The 18,023-nt window shown below is 46.4% G+C and overlaps 1 protein-coding gene across 1 annotated transcript in view; it reads left to right on the top strand.

The window, feature by feature from the left end:
• Positions 1-18,023, top strand: part of MADD (MAP kinase activating death domain) — a 133,617-nt gene that overhangs the window by 107,733 nt on the left and 7,861 nt on the right. Inside the window, exons 32-34 of the mRNA XM_067557708.1 lie at positions 375-447; positions 12,708-12,814; positions 16,086-16,155. Of these exons, the coding sequence (XP_067413809.1) occupies positions 375-447; positions 12,708-12,814; positions 16,086-16,155 (250 nt within the window). The remainder of the gene's footprint in view (positions 1-374; positions 448-12,707; positions 12,815-16,085; positions 16,156-18,023) is intronic.

The following is an 18,023-nucleotide window of genomic DNA, read 5'->3' on the forward strand; positions in this document are numbered from 1 at the left end:
GTGGATAAATGTTGGAGAAATTGTGGTTAGAGAGGAAATTTTATCCATATCCAGTCATTAGAAACTATTGGGATGCAGTCTGTAGTCGTATATCACAAACTGTTGGATATGTATTACCAAATGATCCTTTGGTATTCCTCCTAGGCCTTCCTCCTGAGAGGGACCTTTTTGTAGAATCTTAGTCTAGAGTTTAAGGCCTAAAGGAACCACCAGATCATCTAGTCTGACTTCCTGTATATCACAGGCCACCAACACCACATAGCACCCGTACATTAAACCCAACAGTCAATGTTGTTGATCTGCTCTAAGCTCTCACTGTTACCGTATTGCTTGTGTATGGTGTGAAAACACGTTATCTAACTCTTCTCTTACAGTGTCGGGAATTGTATTATTGTGTAAAAGACAGTATGGAGCGAGCGGCAGCAAGACAGCAAAGCATTAAACCAGGTAAGAGCTGTAGCCTCCAGGCAGGGGTGGACGGGATTTGGCAGGTACTGTATGATCAACCAATCTCTTTAATGCAGTGCAGTAGTAGCCATGTCAGACCTAGAATATTAGAAAAACAAGGTGGGTGAGGTAATATCTTTTATTGCAGGACCCTCATGGGGATGCCAAAGATTATAGGGCGTCCATGAGGCTTCAGTAATATTGAGGTCATGTAGCCCCCCCACCCCGCGCGCGCCCGAGCTCTGCACTGGGTGCAGCAGAGAAGCAGCCTTGAGCTCCATGTCGGCCGAAGCGAAGAAGCAGCCCCCGCCAGTCCTGCACTGGCTGGGCACCCAGCCGGAGAGGAACAGCTCCTTGTGGTAGGGGCTTGGAGTAGTCCCATCCAACCCACCAGGGCCCGCCTCCATTATCCTCAGTCCATGAGGCAGGGGAAGAGGTGGGACCACATGGGGGTGTGCTGTAGCAACTGCGCCAGGGAAGGCTTAGCTTCTTATTCAGGTAAAAGTAATTTATTATTTATTTATGTAATTTAGTATTATTATCAATATATGTGTTTATAAGGGTTATATGTGATTATGGCTGGTGAAGGGATGGTCAGGGGGGCAAGGTGGTGCATGTTTTACCTAGTGTTAACTGGTGGGGCTTTTACTCAAAAAGATGGGGGCCACTGTTTTATTGGACCAACAAAAGATATTACCTCACCCACCTTGTCTCTTCAATCTCTTCAATGATGGTTTGTGTGAATGTAGTGCCTTTTATTCAGTGATCTCAAAGTGCTGTTTTCTCACTTACTTGTGCATAGGTGGCAGATGGTGGAGGGTGGTGGTGATGATTATTTATTATTGGCTGGTGTAGTCCTCACCAAAAATCATACATTTCTAAAATCAATCACCCTTTTGTGGGGGTCTGATTTACCAATACAGTCATGATTCCAAAATAATACTACATGAAACCTCACCCTACCTGTCCCCTCAGGTTTGGCTGGTCCTACTTTCCCTTCCATCAGGATCCTATGTGTTCTGTGCTCTGGCTCTCTCTGCGAAAGGGTTACTTCCACCTCTTTTATATTCAGGGTAAAGTCAAATGAACCCCACTTTTCCCAGTGATTCAGCAGTGATTAACCCTGCAGTTATCTGTAGAGTTCTCACACTTAGGACTTGTCTGCATGGGAAAGTCATACCAGTATAAACTAAGGTGTGAATTTCAATAGAGTTATACCAGTATAATCCATTATTTGGACATTCTTCCCACATAAGAGGGGCTTTTCTGTTTAGTTTGTCACTTTGCAAGGGGTTAAAGTTAAACCAAAAAATCTCACTCCTTTATCCTGAAATAAGCATGCCGACATTGGGATTTAAACTAATATAATTGTACCTGTACAACCAATAAAACATTCTTGTGTGGCCAAGTACTTACTAATAGAATGGGGAAAAAGGAAGATCCTGCCACTGTTGCAGCTGGCATACTGGCAAACATCTTTTAAAGTATGTATATGGCCAGAAATGTAATTATGTAAAAATGTTGTTCTTAAGCAACATATCAGTTTTGGGTGTATGTTTGGAGTTAACTGCTTACTTGAATGACAAAAATAATTTTGTTACTGTTTACGCTTGGTAGTACTGCAGAGCAATCCAGCTCTGGGAGCTGGAACTGGAGTTGGAGTCTACTCTGGCTCGTATATCACCAACCTAATTGTGGTTTTGTAAAGATGGGGAAGTTATACCAGTGTAAGGTAGGATGTCAATTTAAACCAAGTTAGCTGGTATACATACCCACGTTGACACTTTTATTTCAGTAAAAGAGGGCCTTTTTTCAGTTTAGCTTATGTCACTTTGGAAGCATTAAGCTAAGCCAAAAAAAGCTACCCTTACTACGGAATAAGTGTGTCCACATGCGGGAATTATACCAGTATAACTATGATAGCAGTTTAACGCTACCAGTATACTGGTATAACTGAAAAAAACACCCATGGAGACAATCCCCAAATTCCAATTGTAGGGCCAAGTACTGCCCTCCAGTTTTACTTGAACCACCTTTTTGAAAACAGTGAGCTTGCACAGGTGTATTGAGAAAACAAGGTTACTTACCAGTAACTGTTGTTCTTCGAGATGTGTTGCTCATATCCATTCCAATATAGGTGTGTGCGCGCCCAGTGCACAGATTCCCGGAACTTTTTCCCTAGCAAGCCCCGCATGGCCAGCTCAGGCGCCCCCTGGAGTGCCGCGCTCATATCGTGGTATAAAGGGCGCTGCTGGCTCCGCGGGTCCCCAGTCCCTTCTTTCTGCCAACTCCGACAGTGGGGACGGGGGGTGGGTTTGGAATGGATATGAGCAACACATCTCGAAGAACAACAGTTACTGGTAAGTAACCTTGTTTTCTATCTTCGAGTGATTGCTCATATGCATTCCAATGTAGGTGATTGAGTAGCCATACCTTGGAGGAGGGTAGGAGTTATTGGTGACCTGCTCTTGACAGCACGGCTCTGCCGAACCCCGCATCTTCCCTCGCCTGTTCCACGATGGCGTAGTGCGACGTGAACGTATGGACTGACGACTAGGTCGCTGCTCTGCAGATGTCCTGCAGGGGAACCCGCTCCAAAAAGGCTGCGGAAGAGGCCTGGGCCCTAGTGGAGTGTGCTCTTACCGCACCTGGGAGGGGTACCCCTGCCTGCTCATAGCCTGCTCTAATGCAGGCAGTAATCCAGTTGGAGATTCGCTGGGTGGAGACAGGCGAGCCCTTCATCCTATCCGCCACAGCTACGAAGAGCTGTGTCGACTTCCGGAAAGGCTTGGTCCGCTCGATATAGAAGGCCAGGGCTCGCCTGACGTCCAGCGAATGTCCTCTCCTTTCCTCCTCCGACTCGTGGGGTTTTGGAAAGAACACAGGAAGGAAAATGTCCTGGTTACAGTGGAACTGAGACACCACCTTAGGCATAAAAGCCGGGTGAGGTCTCAGCCGGACCTTATCCTTATAAAAAACCGTGTAGGGGGGCTCCGAGGTTAATGCCCTCTGTTCGGAGACCCTTCTGGCTGAGGTGATAGCCACCAGGAAGGCTACCTTCCACGATAAAAGGAGAAGGGAGCATGTGGCTAGGGGCTCAAAGGGGTGACCCATCAGTCCGTTGAGGACCAAGTTAAGGTCCCAGGGTGGCACCGGGTCCCGCACCTGAGGGAAAGTCCTCTCCACCCCTTTAAGGAACCTCACCGACATGGGGTGAGAGAATAGGGAGCGGCCCTCCATGGGTTGGTGGAAGGCCGAAATGGCCGCTAGGTGTACCTTGAGGGAGGCCAAAGCCAGGCCCTGCAGTTTAAGCTGCAGTAAGTACTCCAAGATAGCCTGTATAGATGAGAGGCTTGTGTGTAACCCTCTCGCTTCTGCCCACCCCGAAAACCTCCGCCACTTAGCTTTATATGTTACTTGCGTGGACGGCTTCCTGCTGCCCAGGAGGACCTGTTGAACCTGTATGGAACAGGCTCTCTCTCCCTCCGTCAGCCACAGAGTCTCCAGGCAGTGAGGTGGAGGGAGTCCAGGTCGGGGTGCAACAATCTCCCATGGTCCTGGGAGATCAGGTCGCATCGTCTGGGTAGCGGAATCGGTTCGGTGATGGAGAGGTCGAGCAGCATGCTGTACCAGTGCTGTCTCAGCCACGCTGGGGCGATCAGGATGATATTCGCCCTGTCCCTCTTGATTTTGAGGAGGACTTGGGGCAGGAGCGGGACGGGGGGAAATGCATACATCAAGTCCCCTGTCCAGGGTACTAAGAAGGCATCGGACAGAGAGCCCGGCTCGCGACCCCTGAGCGAGCAAAACCTCGGGCATTTCCTGTTCCCGGCTGTAGCGAACAGGTCTAGACGGGGAGTACCCCACCGTTGGAAGATGAAAGCCACTATGTCCTGGTGTAAGGACCATTCGTGGCGGGGAGAAAAGGATCTGCTGAGGCGGTCCGCCTCGCTGTTTCGTACCCCCGGGAGGTGAGAGGCAGATAAATGAAACCCGTGCCTCACCGCAAAGTCCCATAGGCGAATAGCTTCCTGGCAGAGGGCCGAGGAGCGTGCCCCCCCGCCTGTTCACATAGAACATGGCTGCCGTATTGTCTGTGAGGACTTGGACTACCCTGCCCTTCAGGAATTGAAGGAAGGCCTTGCAGGCCAACCGGACCGCTCTGAGCTCGCGTACGTTGATGTGCAGAGCTCTCTCCTCCGGTGACCAAAGCCCTTGGGTGCCCTGGTTGTGAGAAATGTGGGCTCCCCATCACCGATCGGATGCGTCTGTGATGAGCGTCACAGATGGGATAAACTCTCTGAAGGGAACGCCCGTCATCACTTCCCTCGGGTCCCTCCACCAATCGAGGGACGACAGCACCTGTGGGGGAACCAGGACCATTCTAGTTAGAGAATGCCTGTGCGGTACGTACACCGAAGCCAACCACCTCTGGAGAGGTCTAAGCCTCAATCGTGCCAGTCTTACTACGTATGTAGAAGCTGCCATATGTCCCAACAGCTGCAGGCAATGCCTGGCTGTCGTCATGGGGGACAGGTGGAGATTAGATATGATGGCTGCCATTGCCTCAAATCTCGTTTGAGGGAGGAAGGCTCTGGCTTGTACCGCATCCAACTTGGCTCCAATAAACTCTATACATTGCACCGGAGTGAGTGTGGACTTTTGCTCATTAATAAGCAACCCCAGTCTAGTGCACAACTCGCGTGTGAGGAGCAGACTATGTCTCACATGAGAACTTGACTTCCCCCTGATCAACCAATCATCCAAGTAAGGGAAGATTTGAACTCCGCTATGGCGCAGGTGGGCTACCACCACGGCCATACATTTAGTAAAAACCCTGGGTGCTGAGGAGAGCCCAAAGGGTAGGGACCGAAATTGATAATGGCGTCCCGCTACCACAAACCTCAAAAACTGCCTATGGGCAGGCAATATCGAGATATGAAAGTAAGCATCCTTTAAATCAAGGGCGGCATACCAATCCCCTGGGTCAAGGATCGGAATGATTGTGGCGAGGGAGACCATACGAAACTTAATACGCCTAATATACTTATTTAGGCAATGTAGGTCCAGAATGGGTCTAAGGCCTCCCTTCGCCTTGGGGATTAAGAAATATCTGGAGTAAAATCCCCGACCCACTTCGGCCAGCGGGACTTCCTCCACCGCCCCCAGCAAGAGGAGGGACTCAATCTCCTGGATCAGGAGTTGAACTAGGGCCAGATCCCCCATCGGGGACAGCCCAGGAGGGGTGTTGGGAGGGGAGGCTGTGAGTTGGAGGGTGTACCCCTTGACAATCACCTCCAGGACCCACCGGTCCGTAGTAATGGCTTCCCACTCTGTAAGGAAAGGGCAAAGCCTATCCTCGAACGGCCGGTCAAGATCCCAGATAGAAGGAAGAGTACTACCCTCCTGCTCTGGGTCAAAACCGTTTATTAGTATTACCCCCTTTTGCTGGCCCCTGCTGGCCCCCCGCAGAGGACCCTTTACGGCCTCCTCTGCTGGGACCGCGGTAGCGCTCACGACCTCTCCTCTGCTGGGTGGGTCGAGAAGCCGGTCTGGGCGGAGGCGGAGGTTGCCTTTGAGCCTGTGGTCTGGACTGCTGTCTGGAGGCTTGAGGGGTATACAAGCCGAGGGACTTCAGGGTGGCCCGAGAGTCCTTGAGTGCATGCAGCTTGTCATCTGTCTTCTCTGAAAACAGACCCAGACCATCAAAGGGCAAGTCCTGTATGGCCTGTTGAACCTCCTGAGTGAGGCCAGAGGCCTGAAGCCACGAGCAGCGGCGCATCACGACCGCCGAGGCCATAGCTCTACTGGCGGTGTCCGCCGCATCGCTAGCTGATTGCAGCGCAGCGGTAGCCACCGCGGCCCCCTCCTGGAGTATCGTGGAGAAGTCTGCCTCCTGGTTGGGGGGTAGCTGGGAGGCGAACCTCTGCATTGAGGCCCACAGATTTTTATTATATTTCCCAAAGAGGGCCTGGTGGTTAGCTACTCTAAACTGCAGCGCCGCAGTAGAGTAGACCTTCCTCCCAAGTAAGTCCAGCTTACGGCCCTCCTTATCTTTGGGAGTGTTCCCCTGGTTCCCCTGACGGTCCCTCTGGTTGGCCGCATCGACCACCAGGGAGTTTGGCGCGGGGTGGTTATAAAGGAACTCAAAAGGCTCCTTGGGGACGTAATACTTCCTCTCCACCCCCTTGGATGTGGCGGGCAGAGAGGAAGGGGTCTGCCAGAGCTTCCTCGCGATCTTCATGACATTGTCATGCACCGGTAAGGTAGCCCGTGATGGCCCCACAGAAGTGGAGGGCCCGAAGAGGGTGTCCTCCTCCTCAGACATGAGTCTAAACTCCATGCCTAAGTTCTCAGCAGCCCTCTTTAAAAGGTCCTGGTGGGCCCGGAAATCAAACGGGGCCCCTGCGATCCCTGGCTGCTGCCTCATCTGGTGACGAGGAGGAAGATAGTGGTAAGGGCCCAGTGGAGGGTCCCTCCCCTGGGTCCGAATCCTCCGAGCCCTGCTCCTGAGCCTTAGGGGGAGGGGGTAATGGGGGGGCTGCCACAGATTGAACGGACACTGAGCCCTGGGGCATAGGGGCATTCCAGGGTCCCCAATACGGCCACTGCCAAGGCGCCTGGGTCCACCCGGGGACTTGCAGGGAAGGCTGTTGTAGTCTCCCGGCCCTCTTGTCGCCGGAGCCTCCAGTACGTCGCTTATTTCGCCGACGCATGGATCGGTCCGATGAGGACGACGTGGACCGGTGCCGACGTCTGCGGTGCCGGCGATACGAGGAGGTCAGGGAGGACGACGACGTAGTGGACCTGCCCCTGCGGCGAGAGGACTTGCGATGCCGCTTGCCCCCCCGGGACCGAGAGCGGTGCCGACGCTGAGGGGACTCCAGTCGCCCAGCCATCGGTGCCGGGCCCATCGGTGCTGCCGGATGCGAGCCGCTGCCTCTCGAGATGGCAGACAGAGACCTGGATCGGTGCCGGGACGGGCTCCGCACCGAAGATCGCGAGCCCGAATTCCGGTCCCCACTCAGGTCAGAGCTGGACCTGCGGCTCCGGCGATGGACTCGAGACTGCCCACGGTGCCGCGGTGCCGAGTCGCTCGACGACCTAGAGTCGGAGCGCGGAGGGGAGCCGACGCTCTCCACCCTCCGTGACCGTCTGGAAGGAGACTTGGATTGGGAACATCTCCAACCACCGAGACCACCCAGCGCGGGTTTGCCTCGAGACGCAGGTCCCTTATCCCTCGGCCGAGGGGGGGACGGAGGCGTAGGCATGGCCATGAGGGCTCGTGCCGCAGTAAACACCTCTGGCGTCGACGGCCCTTGCGGGTGCACTCCCCCACCCCCAGGAGTCGGGGGAGGCAACCCGCGCGGAGACCCCGGTGCCGGAGTAGACTCTACGGCCCTTGGCTGGGGCGTCTCTGTACTCCCTCCGCCCTGCGAGGGCCAGGGGGAATCCTTGGGTGCGGCCAGGGGCCGTGCCAACTTCTTCAGCCCCTTCGAGACCCGCTGCGGTGCCGAAAGCGGTGCCGGTGGGGGGGCGCTCCGCACTGACGACACACTCGGTGCCGACGGAGACCGGGACGGCTCAGAAGCTGGCCGGAGCGCCGACTCCATTAGAATTGCCTTTAGCCTCGCATCCCGTTCTTTTTGAGTCCGAGGCTTAAAGGACTTGCAAATTTTACATTTGTCTCGACGGTGTTCTTCGCCCAGGCACCGGAGACAGCGGTCATGCGGGTCACTGATCGGAAAGGCTTTAGCGCACAAGTCACAGTTCTTAAAGCCTGTGGAACCCGGCATGACTCCCTCTGTAGAAGGAACCCCGTCCGGGGTTCTAAACTTATCACTATAACTAATTCTAACTTATCTAACACTATAACAACTAATGAACACAACTTTGAAACAGTAATGAAAAACTAGGGAATGAGCTACTTGCACGCAGCAAGAGGCGATAGTTCCAGCAACCGTCACAGGCAGAAAGAGGGAACTGGGGACCCGCGGAGCCAGCAGCGCCCTTTATACCGCGATATGAGCGCGGCACTCCAGGGGGCGCCTGAGCTGGTCATGCGGGGCTTGCTAGGGAAAAAGTTCCGGGAATCTGTGCACTGGGCGCGCACACACCTACATTGGAATGCATATGAGCAATCACTCCAAGATAGAACAGAATTTGTCTCTTAAAATCCTTATTTGCTGGTCATGTTGTGCAAGCCCAAAAAAGGGTACAGCTTAACTTTCAAATTCCAGGTGAATCTGCAAGGCTGACAGAAAAAATAACTTTCATTTAAAGTGAGCAAACTTGATGTGAAAGTCATTGAAATATAGTAAACATGGAAAAATATAAAACCTCCTGATTTAGAATGCCACTTTCCAGAGGAGAAGCCCACTTTAAGAAGTCTTTATTTCAGCTGTATTGAATCTGGGAATGTCATTCTGTTTCTGTCCAAGCCCCCTCTCCCCTCATTGCTGAAAGATACCAGATAGCTAAGGGATTTCTGGAGATGTTGGCTTCCAGGAAAGCTGAGAGAATCCTGATATCCCTGGAGAATCTCAGCTCCCAGTGAAGAGTTAGCTCTTGATAGCTGCTTCTCTCTACTGGATAGTGTTCTTTTGTAGGGCATTAAATTCTAATTATCACTGATTCTTTGCATATTCTCATGTTTTCCTCCCTTCTTTAAGAAATGGGGCCCTGGATCTGTATGCTAGTCATTTCCTGTGTTGGAGTTAGTTGCACTGAGTGCTGATGAAAACTTCCTAATTTTTTTAAATTTACCATTAATGAGATATCTCTAAGGCCATGTCTACACTTTAAAAGGATCAAGCTTGGAAATAACTTTTCAAACCAGATTTCAGGGCTCAAATTGGGCCAGTTTGCACTGGGTTGATGACCTGATGTTTTTTTGAGGCTGCTGTCTTGTTCTCTAGAAGCTCAGCTTTCTTTTGAAAAAAATTAAGTTTCTAGTCATTATGGTTACAAAGAAAACCTTGAAAATGTGAACTGAGACTGTCTACACTACAGATTACTTCTGTATTATTTACATTGCTCGGTGGTGTGAATAATCCACCCTGAGCGACATTAGTTATACCACCTGAGCACTAGAGTAGACAGCGCTATGTCAGTTGGAGAGCTTCTCCTGCCGACATTGCTGCCACCTCTCATGGAGGCAGGAGTTACTAAACTGAAGAGAGAGCTCTCGCCTGTTGGCTTAGAGCGTCTTCAGCAGAAGCACTACAGTGATGCAGCTGCATCAGTGCCATTCTAAATGATGTAGTGTATACATAGCTTTAGTTTAACTGATGCAGCAATGTCTGCCTGAGTCGGCAAAGAACCTAAAACAGTGACTGAGGGGTGTAAACTGCCCCATTAATCTCAATGGAGAGTAAGTTCAGATACCCAGTTATGATGACTTAAATGTCAATGTTGTTAACTTTTCTTTTTCGAGTGCTTGCTCATGTCCAGTCCCAATTAGGTGTATGTGCACCACATGCACCGGTGCTGGAAAATTTTCCCCTAGTGGTACCCATAGGACCGGCTCTAGGACCCTCTGCAGTGACGCATGTACGTGCCCACATATAGGGTGCTGCCAGCCCCTCTCCTTCTCAGTTCCGTCTTACCACATGTGATGGTGCTGGAACGTTCCCTTGCTTCTGCAAGTTCTCCTTCATCCTAGTGATTTTTCATTGTTCTATAGTATATAGTTAGTTTATTCATTGTTAAGTGTTATTCATAGAGGTTTTTAGGTTAGCAGTCGACTCAGAGACTGGGCATGCCCCGGTATCCAGGTTTTAAACGCTGTGCTTTGTGAAAGAAGTTTATGCCAGTGAACGACCCGCACCAGAGCTGCTTGAAGTGCTTAGGAGAGGCTCACATGCAGGAGAGATGCAAAATTTGTAAGTTTCTGGCCTCATACCAAGAAGGATCGGCACATTAGATTAAGAGCCCTCTTGATGGAGTAACTATGGAGGTGTACACACTGCAATGCTCTGCCCGCCACTTTAACTATCCTGATACGCCGACATCATAAAACTACCTCAGCGAGAGGTGTAATGCTTAAGGCGACGTAGTTAGAGCGACGCAGTGTCAGTGTTGCTTATGTTGCCCTAAGTGGCCTCTGTAGGTATCCCACAATGCTGTCTATGACCACTCTGGTCACCGTTTTGAACTCCACTACCCTGCAGCCAGGTACACAAGCATGTGCCCCTCTCTTAAAGCCCAGGAAAGTTTTGAAATTGCTCTTCCTGTTTGCTCATGGAGACCTCACATAGCTACTGTGTTGGGGCTCCGGCATTGCTCTACAGACTGCTCAGCTAGGCAATAGCTATGTGAGGTCTGCATGAGCAAACAGAAAGAGCAATTTCAAAGCTGCCTTATGTTGACTTAACTTTATAATATTGTAGACAAGCCCTTAGTCATTAAAAGCATGATTATGCTTTGGTTTTATTTGTAACTATTTCCTGTTTATGTTGTCTTTGTTTAGTATCTCTTAAATCTCTGTTCTTTATTAATAAACTTATTCCGGTTTTTAATACAAATTCATCTTGGTAAAAAAGGCTCCAGAAGTGATCCTGGCAGTTAGTACCAGGCACATTGGTTGAAACTATAGTAAAGAACAGATTTATCAGACACACAGATGAACATGATTTGTTGGGGAAGAATCAACATGGCTTTTGTAAAAGGAAATCATGCCTGACCAATCTATTAGAATTCTTTGAGCGGGGGTCAACAAGCTTGTGGACGAGGACAACCCAGTGGATATAGCATAATTGGACTTTCAGAAAATCTTTAACAAAGTCCCTCACCAAAGGTTCTTAAGCACAGTAAGTAGTCATGGGATAAGAGGGAAAGTCGTCTCATGGACTGGTTAAAAGACAGGGAACAAAGGGTAGAAATAAATGGTCAGTTTTCAGACTGGAGAGGTAAATAGTGGTGTCCCCCAGGTATCTGTACTGGGACCTGTGCTGTTCAACATATTCAGAATTGATCTGGGAAAAGGGGTAAACGGAGGTGGCAACATTTACAGATGATACAAAATTACTCAAAATAGTTAAATCCAAAGCAGACTACAAGGAGCTACAAAGGGATCTCCCAAAAGGGGTGACTGGGCAACAAAATGGCAGATGAAAATCCAGTGTTGATAACTGCAAAATAATACACATTGGAAAGCATAATCCCAACTATACATACAAAATGAATAGGGTCTAAATTAGCTGTTACCACGGGAGAAAGATCTTGGAATCATTGTGGATAGTTCTCTGAAAACATCCGCTCAATGTGCAGTGGTATTCAAAAAAGCCAACAGAATGTTAGCAACCATTAGGAAAGGGATATATTATAAAACAGTAAAATCATAATCCCACTATATAAACCCATGGTATGGCCACATCTTGAATACTGCATGTTGTTCTGATTGCTCTATCTCAAAAAAGTTATATTAGAAATAGAAAAGCTACAGAGAAGGGCAACAGGCAGGTGTGTACTCTGTCTCTGGATACAACTAATTTGCTAATTCCTATAAGTGTCCAGTGATGGGGCTGGATACTGCAGAGAAACACTGTTCTGGGGGTTTGGGAACTGGGGGCACCGAGCATTACCTGCAAGACACAGTAAGGGCTGGTGGAGTCCTCAGAAATTTGTTTGGCTGACTAACAGGTTGGGGTGTCAGGTGCTGTCACACAGGTTAGCATCAACAATTCCCTCTTTTGCTAAGGCAGATGGGATAACAGGGTGGCTTACGGTTGTGGACCTCCTCAGAAAGCATCACAGAAGGACAAGAGGGTTTCAAGAAGCCCTTCTTTGTTTGTGAATATTAAGAATATTTCCATTTTATTTCTATCCCATTAGGACACTTTTATGTTCATATGAAATTACAGGAAGTTCAAACCTCCAGGGGAATTTGTATTTGTTCTGCTTCTGTTGAAAGCTAATGCTGTCTTAGGCATAGTGTAAACCTGTGTTTTATCATGCAGAAAAGAGAGCTAACTTCTAAGAAAAATCCTTTTAAAATGTACCCATGACAAGTGCAAACTCTGAGCTAGCCTATTAATTTCCCTCACATGTTACAGAGCTGTGTTTAAAGCACTCGCTGCTAGGCTTTAATTAAGTTACTCTACACTGTTCATGTCATAAAAGCAGCAGTGTGCTGTTGCTGGATACATTACCTGGAGTTCTTGCGTTGATCACTCGATAAATAGATGGTATTATGCAGATCACTCTATTTGTTTGACTCCTTTATGTCCTTCTTCTCTTTGTTTGTTATCATATTGCAGGCCCTGAATTGGGTGGTGAGTTCCCAGTGCAAGATATGAAAACGGGTGAAGGAGGGCTTCTGCAAGTCACACTGGAAGGAATTAACCTGAAGTTTATGCACAGTCAGGTAGGAGGGAAATCTTCAACAAAAGTATGTGAGCATGAAGCTTTTTGCAGCACCTCTGCATCTATGTGTTTCCTCTTCCCCATAGCTCCAAGGCGAAAGGATAGGATAACAAAGGAGAATATAGTCTATTTTCTGTAAATATTGAAATGAGAAATTCTTAGGTTGTAGACATCTATATACATATTTTTAAAATGTAAAAGTAGTTGTAGGTATTAACTTTTTATTTCTGGCTGCCAGAATTCTCTAGGTGCACAAGGTAACTGGTATTCAAGGTACTAAAAGAGCAAAAAGAAAAAAAGTAGGTGGTAATCTAAACTGACATAACATGTCATGTAGTGAACTCCGACCTTCTGATGGCACAAGGAGTTAACACTGTGTCTGTAAGATTAAGCTAGGTTTGACATTTGCAGGTATTTCAGGTAACTTTCTTCATCATGTTTAATTTTTGTATTTTAAAAATGGGAGGGAAGTCTACAGATTCAGACAAGAAAATAGAATGAGAGAATGACACTCACTGACATTCTAGAAGATGAGACTAAATTACTCATTTCCCATGCCCCCGCCCTTCCAAATAACAGTCTCTCTGTGGGTGCAGAGGAAACACAAAGAGAATTGTTTATCACTTTCTTCCTTTTTCGGGATGTTATTTCTTTTGCTTCCTTTGTCCTTGTTTTTGTTTTTTTGCTTTGTGTTCACGTTTGTTTTGCATATGTTTAGAGGTGTGCTGTGCTGGACAGTAGAACCAGTTTTTAGCAGAGGGTGGGGGGGTGTGTGTGTGAGAGAGAGAGAGAGAGAGAGAGAGAGAGAGAAGCTTCTGTCAGTCAGTCCCTTGTGGAGTGTTTTACTTTTTTCCTGTAATTAAATCTTCCCTCTGCTCTTTCCCCATATGAGCCTTGTTCCTTTACACACTCACTTGCTTTCAGACTGAAGGGAGAGCATCTGTGTCCCTCAATACACAAAATGGAACTATGAAACATAAAAAGGAATGCCCATTAACCTTTTGTGTAAACCTGTTTTCTTATAGCTGATGACCTTTTAGAATTGGGGCAGATTATCACCATGAGAGGTTAAAAATAGTCTATTAATTTTTGTTACTAATTCTTGTTTAAAAATAAAACATTTCACTTTCCTAAAATTGGGGAAACTCCCATAAATTTCCCTGCTTTTGGGGGAAAAATGCATCACGCCTGAGTTTTTGTTCAGATGGGCCAGATGCCTCCAGGGCTGTCACATGCCTTTCACACAGCCTTGCACTTACCATTTCTGAGCTGTTAGATAATTAATATTGTACCTGTTCTGTTTGAGCTGTTCCATGGAATTCCTGAATGAAGAAGCTTGTGCTGCATAATCTGTACCTTAACAGCAGATACTACTGCAATCAGTGGAAATTATCTAAATGGATTAAAAGATGAAGAATTATCCCCTTACAGTGTCCTTATTTCCTCTTCCCTTTATCCCTCCGAAAAGAGAAAAATAGAGGGTGATAAAAATTTTTGACGAACTAAACTGCAAAAAAAAAATGAAGTAAACAAAGTAGTGGGGTTAATTCTCTATTCCTGAATACTTGGTTGTGAGAAGGAGGCAAGTTGCAGTTTTGCTGATGAATAAATCCCTGATTTAGGTTCTGGTACTGAGGAATAAATAACCTGGGATCATGTGTTAAAGCTTCTCTATTACTGGAAACATCATCTATACTTGAAAATCAATTTACCCTGATTACCCTCAAATGCAAATTGATCCATTTACAGAAGGCACACATAGGTAAGACTGTTTCTAAAAGAGACCTTTTAGCGGCCATGATCTTGGGTCCTGCCTGGTGGCCTTTCCTTGCCTTTGTTGGGCAGTTTATTATTTGGGGATTAAATGGAAGTAGTGTGTTACTGGTGGTGGAGTGAAAAGAAGTGCCCAGATATATTTTGCATTCTCTGTTTTCATAGTAGATGCAATTTCTCCAGTAAATTTATCTCCAAATCAGCACCTGAGCTTGCAGCTTTGTAAGTACATAGCAACTGGAAGGATCACTGCAGTTCATTGCTAAGCAGTCTTTCAAGAAAATCTCTGAGGTTTGGTAGAAGACTTCTTCACAACACTGGAGCAATCTTGCTCTTCATATGTTTCTTGCTTGAAGAAACAAATGTTCTAGGACCTGAGCATACAACTGATTCCTGATCACCTTCCTGTACTTTCTCCTCAAGCCCATAAATTGTGTCTTGCCCTGAAAGGACTAACTGTAATTATGCTTTCCCAGGATGTAAATGCACATCTGAAGAGACTGTCTGTTTAATTGCACAGGTCATTAAATGGACTCATTGCGCTCAGAGAATTTGCTCATTTGCACAAAACTGGCATCTGTGTCCTAGAACATTGAACAAAAATTATGATTAGTGTGATCTGTGACCAGGCTCTTTTTCTTTAATTGGATGCATATTTTTTTAAAACAAAGATCAGTCAAAACCAGTTCTTTTTTTTCCTAGTGTGTACCCAACTCACAGTGGCTCTGTGGCATACTATATGAAATGAACAAACAAACAAACAAATGTCTGAATCTTCATGCATGTTTTTTAAAGATGAAATCAGAGCTGCCCAAAGTCACCATCTGGATCAATTTCAACACTGAGTGCACGTACCATGTAAAATCTGCAAACAGTTCTATAGCTTAAATCTCAATTGGCAGTGCTATCTGGTGGGAAAGGGTAGCAGCTTCTTCCCCATTGTTTGACTGGTGGATGATCTAGGAGAAGCAGCATGAGGGTGGGAAGCACATTGCCCTTTGTCTGCCCTCTGTGCTGGAGGAGGATGCATGGAGGGGCAGAAACCAAGTGGGATGGACCAGGGCCATAAATCGTATGCCAAATTTGGGAGTCAGCTATTTCTTGTCCCCCTTTTTGTTGCATTTAAGGTGTGTTGGTTTTCACTTTGCTATAATTCAATTGAGTGCCTGAAGGGGTAGCAATGTTGGATATGTCACAGTTACTAACTCCTTCATTTCTCTTCCATGCTTTCTCCTCCTGCAAGGAGCGGAAGGTACTCCATCTTCTGCTGTCTTTGCTTCTTAGCATTTTAAGTTATTTGTTGATTTCTAGCATTGTGGCAGATTTATCTTTTTTTAATTTCCCTTTATTTATGTGTTAAACTGTAAATGAATTGGTAGTATGTGCTACAACATTTCAAGTTATATCAGCTATGATGGTGTTTCTTTTTATTTGTTTTTGAATAAAAAGTCTCCCCTCATTAACTAATCTTGTGTTTTTTCCCCCTTGTTTTTTTGTAGGTTTTCATAGAGCTGAATCACATTAAAAAGTGCAATACTGTGCGAGGAGTCTTTGTCCTGGAGGAATTTGGTAATTACATTATTTTGATATTAGGTCTGTACTCACATGGCAGTAACTCAAATTTCCAATCCTCAGTCTGAGTTGTGTTCATTAGATGTGTTCATTAGGCACTTTCAAAGAGGGGGAGAAATATAGATTGTATCTGAGAGACTGTCTGACTGACTTGGAGGATGGGTGGCTTGACGCTGTCGGAGTAAACTTGTACATTTTCATAATCCGAGTTTGTGACCTAGATGCACTTTGTCAATAGGCCATCAAAGGCAGTTTGTGCAGCATGAATATCAGTAATGAGTCAAGGAAGTAAGTGGGAGATGCATAGTAATTATTACTTCAGCTGTCTCCTCTCTCTCCTCAGAAGTCATGATCAAATGTATCATATAGTATTCTGAGACACAGACTTGCCATGCTTTATTCTGAGAAGTATTGCTGCTCACAGTAAAATTTCCTCTTTGCTGTTCCAGGCAAGTTTTATTTTTATTTTATTCTGTAAAAAAAGGATATGTCTGGATTGCAGTTTAGTCAATGGTTTTATTTTCAGGGTGAAAATTGTGGTGGAGAGGGGAGGTCAAGGTAGATGGAACTGAAGAACTAGTGCTATTTGGCCAGCGATTGCAGTTAAATATAATCCTCTTAAACCCAGATTGGGCAATACTCAGGAGTTTCCCAGTATCAGTGTGATTCATAATATTCTGGACCACAGTCTGAAAAAAATATGGGTCTTTTAAGCTTTTGAAGATTTCTAAAACATCTGAACCTCTCACATCCTCTGGAAATGGTCCTCTCAAGGATTCCAAGTCTGGAATGGTTTATTCTTGCATCTGTGGCTGCACATTGGTCTAAGTCTTCACTGAAGTGTGAAACTTTCCTTTAAAAAGGTTGAATTTACAAAATGTTTTCAGGATTTGATCAGTGTTAATTTTTTCCTTACATCCATCATTTAAAAAAATAATGTCTTGGTTTTCAGACATTCTGGTTCTTCCCATTGTTTTGGATTAAAGGGCACTGACTGACTGGATCCTCTTTCCTAATATTCTAAGAAAATCAAATGGTACTGGGATCTGGAAGCTTTATGTCCAGTTCTTGACTTCTATGCTATCTCCTTCCTCTTATGATACCAGTCCTTCAAATGACACAATTTAGTTGTCATGAATCAGAGTACAGTGACTGGAAGGCAATTGAGCCACTGGCCAAGAGATTTGGTGTGTGACTTCATGAACAGGTTTCTCCCCTTTGCCTTTTCTGAAACTACCTTGTCACACATACAAATCTCAGATCAATGAATGCAACATATGGAAAAGTTTGGGATAGTTTACAGATGCAGCTGGTAAGTGCTGGCCTGAAGGTGAAGATTTCCACACTGTATGGTTGCCTATTCCTCTGGTACCACATTTACCCTAAATAGGCAAAATGTTTATTATAGCATTGTTGATAGCAAACACTTAGGATTGCAAAACAGTAGTGATAATAAGTTTGCAAAGCTGAGAGAGATCAGAGCCCATAAAATCTTCTAAACCATAATGGGTGTAACTTGCATTACCCAGATATTTAGCTGGTCAAATGTCACAGTTGACCATTATTGGAAGAACAGTTTGACACCAGAAACAGTTGCTTCTTCAAATAGCTAATTCTGGAGCACACACAAGGAGAAGCAACGTTTAACATAGTTCAAAGTAATACAGAGACGTTGGTTCAAGAAATAACTACAGTTTTACCCACTAAGTAATAATTGTTGGAGGCCTACCTTGGACTGAGTTGCTTGATTGAGTTGCCGGACCACTGGTGAATTGACCACTGTTTGAGGCCTAGCCTCAGCAGCCTGACTGCTTTTAACAATTTGCAGAGACCAATAGAGTACTGAGTAACCTTGTGGTATCTCA

Source organism: Emydura macquarii, unplaced genomic scaffold, assembly GCF_026122565.2.
Source record: "Emydura macquarii macquarii isolate MOO-44397 ecotype Brisbane River unplaced genomic scaffold, CSIRO-AGI_Emac_v2 contig_1876, whole genome shotgun sequence".
Classification (NCBI taxonomy): Eukaryota; Metazoa; Chordata; order Testudines; family Chelidae; genus Emydura; species Emydura macquarii.